This window comes from Lontra canadensis, unplaced genomic scaffold (genome assembly GCF_010015895.1).
Source record: "Lontra canadensis isolate GAN:19392208 unplaced genomic scaffold, GSC_riverotter_1.0 scaffold1, whole genome shotgun sequence".
NCBI classification, from domain to species: domain Eukaryota; kingdom Metazoa; phylum Chordata; class Mammalia; order Carnivora; family Mustelidae; genus Lontra; species Lontra canadensis.
In genome coordinates this window covers 83579640-83593523 of record NW_022630995.1, presented here as the reverse complement: position 1 = coordinate 83593523, position 13884 = coordinate 83579640, and the positions used below count along the sequence as shown (strand labels likewise).

At 32.6% G+C, this 13884-nt stretch overlaps 1 protein-coding gene across 1 annotated transcript in view; it reads left to right on the top strand.

Moving 5' to 3' along the window:
* The window catches only part of FAT4 (FAT atypical cadherin 4), a 180314-nt gene that overhangs the window by 145588 nt on the left and 20842 nt on the right, over positions 1 to 13884 (top strand). The window contains exons 10-11 of the mRNA XM_032858045.1: positions 7301 to 7405; positions 11998 to 12305. Coding sequence (XP_032713936.1) covers positions 7301 to 7405; positions 11998 to 12305 — 413 coding nt within the window. The remainder of the gene's footprint in view (positions 1 to 7300; positions 7406 to 11997; positions 12306 to 13884) is intronic.

Below are 13884 nucleotides of genomic sequence, written 5' to 3'. Positions count from 1 at the left end.
GTTCTATAATTTAATTTTATATCATAAATGGAGCTTTGATTCACTGTAATACAGCATGTTAGAAAGAATGAATTGATTTAATATAGTATAGGGCATGTGAAAAATTACTTTCGATATTTTCACAAGGTTTAATAATACCAGAAATTACATTATTGTCAACATACCTTAGTAAATCAAAAGAAAATATCTTTCATATTATTCATGCCTCAGAAGTTCAGGGGATTCTGGAGAAAATTAGCAGCTTAATAACTACAAATCCAGTATTTCTTTTCCTATACAAATGACATTTCTTGCACTTAATAGAACACTAATTAGAAAGCACGATTGTAGTCAGTAACCAATTATCATTTCTCTTCCTGCTCCAGGTATCCACTGCTTGTAGCACAATCCTGCATTAAGTCTTTCAGAGGAATAGATGGTGTTGTAAAATGCAGCATGTAGATAGAGCTTATTTTCAAATCTGGGTCTCTCCTAACAGAATTAGTTCATAGCCCCTTTAACCTTTCCCATCCACTTTCACGCATCTGGATGCATTTTAGGTGTGTCTTTTGGAGTAATGCCAGGGTTTATTACCATATGGAGAAGTTTTCCTCTGGTCTCAAGTAAGTTCGGATATTTCAGGGGAGGATGATATTTGTCCATTCATCACTTTTATGACATTTGACAGTATAAATAGGAATTTTTTTTCCAGACATATAAAGTTATATACAAGTTGTGCATAGTAATTTTACTGAGAAACTTGGCAAGCATTTGCTTTCATGAAGATGGGAGTCGTAACTGAGTCATTCTTTTAAAATCACAAGTTGTACGTGAATGTTGTCCGTGATCATGTGATCAGAACACCATAGAATATAAACAAAATCTAGTGAATAGATAGGAAATAAAATTTTCTGTGAAATACAAAAGAGTGGCTCATTTCTTATATTCATTGCTTTTCTTTAAAATACAATTTTCAATTTATGAAAGTATTAATAAGAGGCTTCCAGAAGCTTAAATTCTTTTTTCTGCAGAAAACATATTTGTAAGCTTATCATGGATTGTGCGAATGTCATTATACATAATCATCTGTAGTATCATTGAAATTGTATTTTTACATGTTTTAAAATACAAAAGGAAAACAGTTTTTTTTCCCTTTTGTTTTTCTTACTAGCTCCTCTTAAACATGATATTTTTGCTTTCTTTTGCTGTAAAATACATAATACTATTTGATTAGGATCTTTAGATGAGCTATCTTCATAGTTCTTTGCACAATAATAGGAAACATTAACAGTGTGAAAAAAGCTACTTTCTGCTAAAATAATAAAAAAGTTTGTAAGCATAAATATTCAGAATAAATAACATATGTTAGGAAATCATATTTATTAATAATATAATCAACTTAGAGATAAATTGAACTTTGATAGTTTTAGTCTCCCTTCTATCTATGTATAAATACAATAGATCCAAAAATAGTCATTGTTGTGATCTAGTATATGTAATATATTCTAAGAATTATATGTAATATATGTAATATAATCTAAGAAATCATCATATTCTCATAGGTGTTCAAATTTAACAGGTGAGAATAAATTTAGCTCTGCTCTACATAATCAGCATTAAAATGTTCTCTTGGAATGAATGGAATTCAAATGTACAGCCTTTTGCAAAGACCACAGATGATCACAACAGATTCAGTTTATGAACTCAGCATACCTTCTGCCCCAAACATGAAGATAATATGCTAAATTTCTTTTGTAAATTTAAACTGTAACCTTTGAAAGTCTGTGGATACACTGGCCTCCCATGATCCATTCATTTTCTTTTTCAGTAGTTCCCATTCTCTAAGAGCTTATACTTCTCGAAGCATACCTCCTTCTATCTATGATAAAAAAATTATATCAACACATTAATTGATGAATATCAGAGCAATGAGACCAGTTTATTCTTGTAAACAGCTGCTATTACAACATATCTTAATAGAACATGGCTTTTTGTGTTCCAGAGATATGGTTACATTTCATTGTGCAAGCCCTATCAGTATACTTGCAAGCTTCAAGGCTCAGACAAATATTGTTAATTGACCTGCAGTATTAATTAAGTTAATGACCTAATTTTGCCTTCATGGTGCATCAACACATCAGATTCTTTTGTAGTAGACGCATGTTAGAGTAATTCAAACTGCTGCATTCTCTGATAAACATTATGCCATTAACATGAGACTTTAAGTAGATAGATATGTGGAGAACAATACAGAATTTGCTGCTGACTTCTTACTGGATAATAGAGCATGGACTTTCCAAACCCTAGAAATTTGCATCTCAAGGCTGTCCTTTAATTCTTTGTAAAATTATGACATCTTTCCTTCTTATAAAACAGTCTTTTAAATAATAACTTAAATTACAAGACTGGATTTTCAAACTGTGTCTTTGAATCTGGTATGGCGACCTCTTTGAAATTCACTAATTAAAAAAATATATTCATCAAATGGAATACCGAAACCAAATTTTTTGAGTGGTAAATAATTTATATACTCTAACACCAGCATATAAATATGATTATTTTTCTCAAACCCAACAATAAATTGATTTATTTAACTCCTAGCAGAGTCATTTTTTTTTTTTACATTTTTTTATATCTATCTTCTAGAGAAAAGTAAGAAAATAAAGCCCTGGCTTAAATTAAAATGCAAAATGGAAGGTTGAATTTTTTTCTCTCTCACTAATGTCTATTTATTTTGTTGTATACTGGAAGAATCAGATTCCATTGAGAATTTATTTTAATTTTCGAAAGAAGTTCATTCTCAAATTAATATTTTCTTAGTCTGTAGCTTCTTCTGCCATTTCCATAGTTGTATGTTTTAATATCCAAGAAAGTCTTACTTAATTTGGGTTTCTTTCCATCCTTAATTTTGGACTAACTGAAACAGCCTATAGTCTATATTTACATTAAACATAGGTGCCTATGTTAAATTCTAATTTTGGAAGAGTATGATAACCAATTTATACAAATTACATGAAACTTCCACCTAATGTTCTTTTGTTGTTATTGTTTAAAAACAAAATTTTTTTTTTTTAGCACATTCTTTAACTTTTTATTTTGAAATAATTATAGTCACAAAAAAGAAGATACAAAGAGGTCCCTTCACCCAGTTTCCCCTGAGGGTTACATTTCTATGTAACTATAGAACAATATCAAAACGAAGAAAGTCACATTATTACAATGTGTAAATAGTTCTATGCCATTTTATCACATGTATAGATTTCTATAACCACTACCTCAATCAAGATATAGAACCACAAAGATCTTCCTCATGTTACCCATATAGAGTCATACCCATCCCTCTCATCCTTAACGCTTGGCAGTCACTAGTTGATTTTCTTTATCTATATTTCTTTCTATTTTAGGTCTATAGTTATATCAAGAATATTACATAACAGAATTGTAAATCATGTGACCTTTGAGACTGGCCTTTTGCACTCAGCATCATATCCTTGAGATCCATAGAAGATGTTCCTTTTAATTGCTGAGTATTACTCCATTATACATGTGTACCACAGTTTGTTTATCCATTCACTTATTGTAGGACATTTTGGTTCTTTCCAGTTCAGAGAAATTACAAATAAAGCGGCTATGAACATTCCTGTACAGGTTTTTGTGCAGATACCTCCCCCCACCCCCATTAAAAACAAAATTTTTAAAGGCAGTCTTTTTCAACAGGATTCAAAAGAAGATATATTTGAGATTTATGGTATCAAAGGCTTGTGATTTTATTTATTTATTTATTTATTTATTTATTTTTAAGATTTTATTTATTTATTTGTCAGAGAGAGAGAGGGAGAGAGAGCGAGCACAGGCAGACAGAATGGCAGGCAGAGGGAGAAGCAGGATCCCTGATGAGCAAGGAGCCCAATGTGGGACTCGATCCCAGGACGCTGGGATCATGACCTGAGCCGAAGGCAGCTGCTTAACCAACTGAGCCACACAGGAGTCCCGGCTTGTGATTTTTTTTTTTTTTTTATAATTTTATTTTTTATAAACATATATATATATTTTTTCCCCCCCAGGGGTACAGGTCTGTGAATCTCCACGTTTACAAACTTCACAGCACTCACCATAGCACATACCCTACCCAATGTCCATAACCCCCCCACCCCCCCTCTGCCCAACAACCCTCAGTTTGTTTTGTGAGATTAAGAGTCACTTATGGTTTGTCTCCCTCCCAATCCCAACTTGTTTCATTTACTCTTCTCCTACCACATTAACCCCCCATGTTGCATCTCCTCTCCCTCATATCAGGGAGATCATATGATAGTTGTCTTTCTCTGATTGACTTATTTCGCTAAGCATGATACCCTCTAGTTCCATCCATGTTGTCGCAAATGGCAAGATTTCATTTCTTTTGATGGCTGCATAGTATTCCATTGTATATATATACCACATCTTCTTTATCCATTCGTCTGTTGATGGACATCTAGGTTCTTTCCATAGTTTGGCTATTGTAGACATTGCTGCTATAAACATTCGGGTGCACGTGCCCCCTTCGGATCACTACGTTTGTATCTTTAGGGTAAATACCCAGCAGTGCAATTGCTGGGTCATAGGGTAGTTCTATTTTCAACACCGGCTTGTGATTTTATACACATATATTTTTTTGTTAGCGAACATGTATGTCCAAATATTTGCATGAATGTTCATGACAGTTCTCCCTGAATTGGTTACTCTCTGTTCCCTGTTTCAATCTTCCAGAAGTAAAATTGTAATTTTGCAGCCCACTAACTTGTTTTCATAGTATTAGACTAACCACATAAAAAGTATATTAATCTATGTCCAGCTGATCCTTGAACAACACAGGTTTGAACTATGCAGGTCCAGTTATATGTATATTTTTTTGATAAATACAGTGCTACAGATGTATTTTCTCTTCCTTATCATTTTCTTAATAGCATTTTATTTTCTCTAGCTTGCCTTATTGTAAGAAGACAGTATTTAATACATATAACATACAAAATATGTGTTAGTCAACTATTTATGTTGTTGGTAAGGGTTCTGGTCAAAGAAGGCTCTTTGTAGTTAACTCTTGGGGGAGTCAAAAGTTATATAGGATTTTCAACTACGAGGGTTGGCTTCTTTAAAAATTCAGCATTGTTCAAGGACAACTGTACTCAATACATGCTACTTTTAATATAATTCTAAAAGAAATTTTCAAAATAGAAAAATGAAACCTTACTTAGTCCAATAGCACATGTGAATGCTCTTATAGTGGAAAAAAAATGCAAGGACTGGATGTGACTTTCTTGATAGCAAATAAGTTACTAAAAGTACAGCCAATAGGTCTTATTTATTCTCCATTGGGCAATACTAGTACTAATGAAAAAACTCCACTTCTCTAGAGGGATCTGTCAGAAATCCAGTTGGAAAACAACATAGGAGAGAGTTCTATGACAGAGCATCTCTCTGGTGTGATGTTGTACAGGCTTATAATAAAGTTGTTCTTCCTATTTCTCAAATGTAACTCATTGCTACAATACTTAAAACCTAATTTCTGTGCCTCTAGATTGGTAACTTGTTTATTTTCGTTATTTCCCCCTAGAATGGAAAGGTATTCTAAATATGTTACCATTTTGCCTTGTAAGGAAGTTCCCAATTTTGTTTATAAAGAAAAAAATGTTGTTTATGACACTGTGATGTAGAGAAACATGTTTAGTTAACAGCGTCATGGGGTCTGACTCACGCTTATAATTTTAAACTAGAACAACTGTGGCTACATAATCAAGCCACAAAAACAGAAATGAATTAAACAAAACTTTGACTATGTTTTAACCATAGTAATCATGATGAGATGGATTATCTATGCTCAATATTAAGTCTAGCTGTGCACATAAAACTTACATGTTTTCATAAGATATTTAATAAAGGCATTAGTTCAATCATGCTAAGAAATAGAAAATAGCTTTACAGAAACAAACTATTTAATTAAACAATTAACCCCCATATTAATTAATAGAAATAAACAAAGAACTCTATAATGTCTCATTGTTTCTGGGATTTGGAAAACTAGAAAGTATTCTAACAAATAAATTATTGAAATAATCTAAAATTTATAGAAAAGTGGCATTAGAACACATTTAGATTTACATTAAAAAATGACTACCACCACCACCGTAGAAACAAATAGAACTGGCCATATACTCTACATTGGCCTACCTAGAGGTTAACTATTCAGTTAAAGCTTTGCAAAGCCTGGATATGGAAGCAGACCTATACTGGTCTGTGCCATAATTTTATAATTTCTTTGGCAAAATATTAGCCTTCAAAAGACTTTTCTTCATCTATGAAATGTAAATGTTTTCTGTTGCTTGGATTAATCTCCCCCACCAAAATGGAAATGCAGTGTTTTGACACTTACCTGGTGTGTGTGTGTTTGTGTGTGTGTGTGTGTGTGTGTGTGTGTGTGTTTTGACTGCCATACCCCATCTTCTAGCCTTCCTGGCCAGTAATAGGCACTCAGTCAATATTAGTTGACTCACTTGAGATGACCTATGAGAATATTTTATAAACTGAAAAATATGCTGGTTAGGTATTAATGTTTTAGGAAAAAGACAAGGTATACATAACCTGTAGCCAAGAATAAATCTTAAGAATTTGAAATACATGATGTGTTTCCTGATTTCTTACTCTGTTTTATAACAGATATGTGTCAGTGAAGTGATATTTCTTGAGAGTGAAAGTATTTTAGTTTGACAGGCTAAATGAGGCCGTTGCTTATCTTTACAAAATCTGAGCTAAGGAAATCTCTACAGTGAGAATTTTACTGCAAAATTTCAAATCTCATTATAGAATTGAAAAAGGAAGTAACATTGACAAGAGAAAATAAATTCAGTGAAAACATTTAAATATGTTCACCATTTGTGATTTTCCTGAAAATAATACTTCCTTCCAAGATGTAAATTTCCTATTTTATGTAAATTATTATAATATGTAAATTATTTCTTAACTATTTTAATGCACATCTTTACAATAGGATAACTAAATAAGATTTGAACTGAGAGGTATTCCAATTTTCTCATGTCAAGTAAAATATTCTTACATTTCTTTTCTCCAAGATATGATCTCTCAGAATAGATTTTTTTAAATTTTTTATTTTTTAAATTTGTTTTCAGTGTACCAGAATTCATTGTTTATGCACCACACCCAGTGCTCCATGCAATATGTGCCCTCCTTAATACCCACCACCAGGCTCACCCTTTTACATATGGTTATGCAGTAATGGTATTAATATGTTTATGCATAAGACTTTTTTAATGAGTTTGATACTTTTCAGGTAAAATGTGTGAATCTTCCGTCAACTACTGTGAATGTAACCCCTGCTTTAATGGTGGTTCCTGCCAAAGTGGTGTGGAGTCATACTATTGTCATTGTCCATTTGGTGAGTACAGTTTAGGTGTTGATACAAAATATCAATCTGTTTTGGCTCATGGTTTAGCAATTTTATTTTATCGTGGCCATGAGTGATTAAGAAAATATTAGTTGTTTTACACACGAGGTTTTAGCAAAATGAAATTACAAATGTTTAATATTGTTTAAAAAGTTTAATATAGAAATGCCATTGAATATATTGCTTCAGATACTACTAAAAAAGTAATCAACTCAAGATAATTGAATTTGATGTTGTCTCCTCAGGACATTTCCCCTCAAATATTTATGGATGACTTCTTTTTTAGCCTGGGACCTATCAAAGAAAAAAATCTTTTAAGCATTATCTGACATCACTCTCTATTTAAAATCTTTAAGGATAATTAACCAAAGTGTTTTCTGTTTTGTTTTGCTGCTTTTCGTTTTTACATTAATTCGACCACTTCTAAAAGAAGGATTCAGTAACTAGACGTTCAGTTTTCATGATATGCTTTTTCTAGATACTACCAAATAACTAATCATAATTCAGACTAATGTATTCTTTTGAGAAAGAGAGTTATTAGAATTTCTCTGTACACATTTATATTTATCCACCATTATGTAATGGACTAAAAGATTCCTTTCAGATCTCACTTAGCTGTTACCCAGCACTGGGACAGCCAAGGACTCAGAACAGCTTTGGACAGAGCTTTTATTTTAACTTGGATTGTTTCATCAGTTTGTGATTACTACTCTACAGTTTGAAGGATACTTTACCCTACAATATATTATTCATCTCCAGATGTCCAACAGTAATTAGAGACCCCATCTCTCTCCATAAACAAGAGAGGAGAAAGATGTTTTTCTAGTCTTTCCTTGAGCCATCACTGAGCTATATGGACTTTCAAAAGGGACTCTCAATGTACAGTTGCAAATAGAGCTTAAAAAGAATCTGAGGTTTCTAGTAAAAGTAAAATGTAGTGTTAATTCATTTTGAAATAATTCCGTGACTGTACCTGGTTTTATTTTTATGAAGCACATCAATAGAATGATAAAGAAAAACAGAATTTTAGTATCTAATTGTGACCAATGCATTTAGCAATGGTTCTGAGGCCCAGAAATAGAGAGCTTTGTCTAAAGTCAAAAAATGAAAACAAAGCAAAACTACCCCAAGATGATATAGGGACTAGAATACAATTTTATTTTCATCCAGTATGACATTTACAGTATCCTGCTTTTTAAAATTTCTCTGAGATACTCACCAACAATGCCTCTTAAGCAGTGAAAAGCAGATTAAGGTCAAAATAAGCACAACTTTAGATCTCCCAAAACTTATTTCACTAATCTCTTATAATCCTAAAAGGTGCTGCTTTCGACAGATAACCACAAGCAGGTTTCATGGTTTAACTTGTGTTTGGAATGAAAGATAAAGGGGTTGGAATAGAAAGTGGACAAAATTAATTTTAAGTGAATGAAGAAAGGTTTTTACATTTTTAAAGATTCCTTTACATTGCAGTTACAAATATGAGGATTTAAGATAATTGTTATCAAACAGAAACCAATCATTGCTGCAGTGTAGCTGAAGCAACAATCATTGCCCATTGGGCAAAAGTATTTTGGGGTCACCCTACCAGAGACCCCCAAGGGACTAGCTCAACAATATAAATTAGAGACAGATTGCATGCAACTGGCAGTGCAAAATTCTCCCTCCATTTCTTCCAGTGGCAAAAAGCAAAAACAAACAAACAAACAAAAAAACCAAAAACCCATGATTTAAACTTTTACATTGTCAGTTGGCAACAGAAGATTTATAAAAGAAAAGAAAACAGAAAACCTTGTAACAATAATACACGACTTGAGACCAGAGAGATAGAATTAAAAGGACAAAGTATTTTCCTTTTCAAATTGAATGTGGGTGAAACATGCAAATAGAAATGACAGCTGGAATGCCTCAAACAAATATCTGGAGGTACTTACACATGCATCCTATAAAGCAACATCTTAACTATAATTCTGAAGTTGGAAAAAGAATTTGCACTGTTTACTTTCTCATCAGTGAAAGATTTGTTGTTTGGATTTTTAAGATTTTTTTAGATTTTTATTTTTTTAGATTGTAATTTAGAAAAACATAAAGTGCTTAAGATTTTATAAAGGGAGCCTGTATGATGATAACTTCCTATGTATGTATCTATATATGTGTAACTACCCACACACAGAATACTCCTCATTAGAGTAATTTTAATTAATTTCTCTTGATCTTTATGTAGTTTTATTTCCTGGTATTTCATTTGAAGGGCTATTTTAAAATCTTCCTTAGTCTTTATTTTATTTCAAAAAGAAAAATCTACCTTTCTCTAGAAATAATAACAAAACTCTTTAAGAAGAAAAATATTCCATAAACAAATACTTTCATGTTTGAAATATCTGAATCAATTTGTATCAAGAATCAATTTGAATAAAAATAGAGGACACCTTGCCAGAATCTATATTCTGTCTACATATATTTATATTCAATTTTTAAAAGAGATTTTATTTATTTATTTGAGAGAGAGCACAAGTAGGGGAAGGGGCAGAAGGAGAAGCAGACTTCCCTCTAAGCAAGGAGCCCAATGTGGGGTTCCAACCCAGGACCCTGAGATCATGACCTGAGCTGAAGGCAGATGCTTAACTAACTGAGCCACCCAAGGGTCCTATATTCAATTTTTTAAAGGATTTATTTATTTATGATAAAGAGAGAGTGAGAATGAGCCAGGAAGGGGTAGAGGGAGAGGGAGAGAGAAACTTTAGCAGACTCTGCACTCAGCACAGAGCCTGATGGTGGGCTCTGTTTCATGACCCTGAGATCACCACCTAAGCTGGAACCAAGAGTCAGATGTCTAAACTACTGGGCCACACAGATATCCCTATATTTAATTTTTAAGCCCATTTTCATATTTTTATTAAAACTTAATCAGGAGAGGCCTGAGAGAACACATAGTACAAATTTATTTTTCCTCAATAATCTATTTCTTTGTATAGTTTATCTTTGCTTTTTTTTTTTAACTTTGGTTATGCTTTCTGTGTATATAAGTAAGGCATATATGATATAGCAAATGTATATTTAATAAAAATAAACTTTTAAATTTTGTTGTATATATGTTTTATACATTATATAAATTAGAAATGTAATACCATGTGATATATAATATATATTTTTGATATACTATATAAATAAATTTATGACATTTGATATACATAATATATATAATTCCTATAATTTCTTTGCTTTTTAACTTCAGTTAATGTTTAAAAATAAATAATATGCATATTTCCTACACATTGATAACAAATATTATCTCAGCCTTAAAGCAGGAAAAGATAAACAACACAAGCTTTTATAGCAGCTTCTAGACCTCTTTAATTTAAAGAATATTCAGATATAAGATGTGGTGCAGTCAAAACAACTACACAATCAGGGGATTTGGCCTAAAATTTTGGCTCTGTCGCCTATAGTTCTGTGACCTCAGGCAAGTTTTAAATATTCTGTAAAATGATGGTATTAGTTTCTTCTAGCTGAACAATTCCTTGACTCTAAATTTAATGCATTTATGAGAGATGTACAGCCAAAATTAAGGAATGGAACCTTTGCAAGTTAATAAGAATCATACTGTATTGGCATGGGTTAATTTTCCAATCATTTGCTACAGTCGACTAATATTTGTGGGAAAAGAATTTTGGCGTAGCACTCTAACATCAATAAAACTCATTTTTCAAGTAAAAAGGAACCAGCCCAAATAAGTGGGAATGCTGGATTTCAGAAAAAGCAGAAGGCTATTCTAAAGTAGCCTGTTGTAAATCATACCCAAAGAAGGTATAAAACAAGAAAGAGATAAAATCTTGAGACAGTTATTTCCTTCCCTAACAGCAGTGATTCCCTTCCCTGATCTTACAGCTCTTGAAAATACCATGAAGACAGGGACTGATATATTTCAAGGTCAAAACAAAATTTACCATCCTCAATTGAATTGAAATTATTTTTGAGAATTACATATTATAAAGGAAGTATCAGTTGAAAATTACAGCATGATGGGACGCCTGGGTGGCTCAGTTGGTTGGATGACTGCCTTCTGCTCAGGTCATGATCCTGGAGTCCCGGGATCGAGTCCCGCATCGGGCTCCCCGCTCCGCAGGGAGTCTGCTTCTCTCTCTGACCTTCTCCTTGCTCATGCTCTCTCTCACTGTCTCTCTCTCAAATAAATAAATAAAATATTAAAAAAAGAAAAAAGAAAATTACAGCATGTTAAAATTTTGAAAAGTTTGACAAACTAATTTTGAAAGGTTTCCTGGAAAGACATCTCTTCAGACATAATCCATTCCGCTAATTCTAATTTTTACAAATGGGACCTACTTAGATATGTTCCTAGTTGGCCAAAGAAAAATACAGCAGTTCTCACATCTTGTGTGCTTTAAAGATCATTAATTTGTTCTATTTTAATTTAATTTAGACAGTTTTCTTTGGGACATAATATTTAAAAAGTTTGTTTAAAGCATGATTCATATTGTAACTTGAAATTATCCTAATCAAAGCCATTTACTAACATTTCACTGGAATTTCATGTGTCAATTTATCAATTCTCCCATCTACAGGTGTCTTTGGAAAACACTGTGAGTTGAATAGCTACGGATTTGAGGAGTTATCATACATGGAATTTCCCAGCTTGGACCCCAATAACAACTATATATATGTCAAATTTGCAACTATTAAAAGTCATGCTTTATTGCTTTACAACTATGACAACCAGACAGGGGACCGGGCTGAGTTTTTGGCCCTTGAAATTGCTGAAGAAAGATTAAGATTCTCTTACAATCTAGGCAGTGGTACATATAAACTCACCACCATGAAGAAGGTGTCAGATGGACATTTTCACACTGTGATCGCCAGGAGAGCAGGAATGGTAAGACATTTCATTCTATATTAAAACTTATTTAATTGTTGTATATCGCTCAATCAAGCCTTAAAGTTAAAGCATGAATTGAGGTGCAAATTTGACCAGTTTTGTTATGAACTATAGCAGCAAAGAGGTAATTTCTTGCTTTTGCTCATGACAACTATTTGTCACAAAAAAACAACTTGTCTCAAAAGCAACAGAAGGTAAAAAAATAAAGAAAACATTTATTGCATAAACATTTCATTTTATACATTTCCTATATATGCTTAAGGCCACATCAGAACTGTACTTAAAAAGGCTACTTTTCGGGGCGCCTGGGTGGCTCAGTGGGTTAAGCCTCTGCCTTTGGCTCAGGTCATGATCTCAGGGTCCTGGGATCGAGCCCCGCATCGGGCTCTCTGCTCGGCAGGGAGCCTGCTTCTCCCTCTCTCTCTATGCCTGCCTTTCTGCCTGCTTGTGATCTCTCTCTGTAAATGAATAAATAAAATCTTAAAAAAAAAAGCTACTTTTCTCAGTATCCCAGCCCTAACTGAAGAAACAAATGAAAACAAACAAATTTAAAAAATAATTGAAAAAACTTTTGTACAAATAAATTATTGAAAAAGATGTTGCTAACACATATTCCAATATAGTAGTTAGCAATGCTTATTGTACTCCCATTTCAACGTGCTGTCATCTGTGAGGTCTATGACATGGTATAAAAATGAAATTTTTTTGTTGGTTATCTAAGGTATTTTCAGAACTATAAACTCAGTAATATTAAAGATTTTCATATTATATGCTATTTAATTATATGGCTCTCATATTACAATAAGATGGTACATATTTATTTAGTGTTTATGTTCATTAAACAAGTATTTTCCTTTATAAAGGAAAATGCATGATATATTTTCCCTATTAGTGTTTGAAAACATTTGATATAGAACAATAGATTGGAAAGACTTATTTATTTATATATTCATTTATTTACCTACCCAACTATCTTTTCATGGATTCCCCCTGTTTTCAACAATAATCAAGGTTTTTTGAAAAAGTAAATGCTAACAAAACTGTTTTAAAATATTCCTGGATTTCATATCAAGCTTTTAAAATTATAACTGCTCTTTAAAATTTACATTTTGGGGTGTCTGGGTGGCTCAGTGGGTTAAGCCCCTGCAGTTGGCTCAGGTCATGATCCCAGGATCCTGGGACTGAGTCCTACATGGGGCTCTCTCCTCAGCAGGGAGCCTGCTTCCACCCCCTCTCTCTCTGCCTGCCTCTCTGCCTACTTGTGATCTCTCTCTGTCAAATAAATAAATAAAATCTTTAAAAATATATATAAAAATTTAAAAAAAATAAAATTCACATTTTACACTTCAAAAAAATAGAATTAAAAAAATGAAGTCATGTGTTAAAAATTAGCCAAAAGAACAAAATAAATGCTCTGATATAATTTTTAAATGAAGACACTTGGGATCTAAAGACTATAGTTTTATCTCATAGCTTTGTGACAATCTTGAAAAACATAAAAAATATAATGAGTTATGTAGTTCTGAAACTGATCAGACGAATCATGTATTTGTCTAATGATATAAGTATTTTTAAC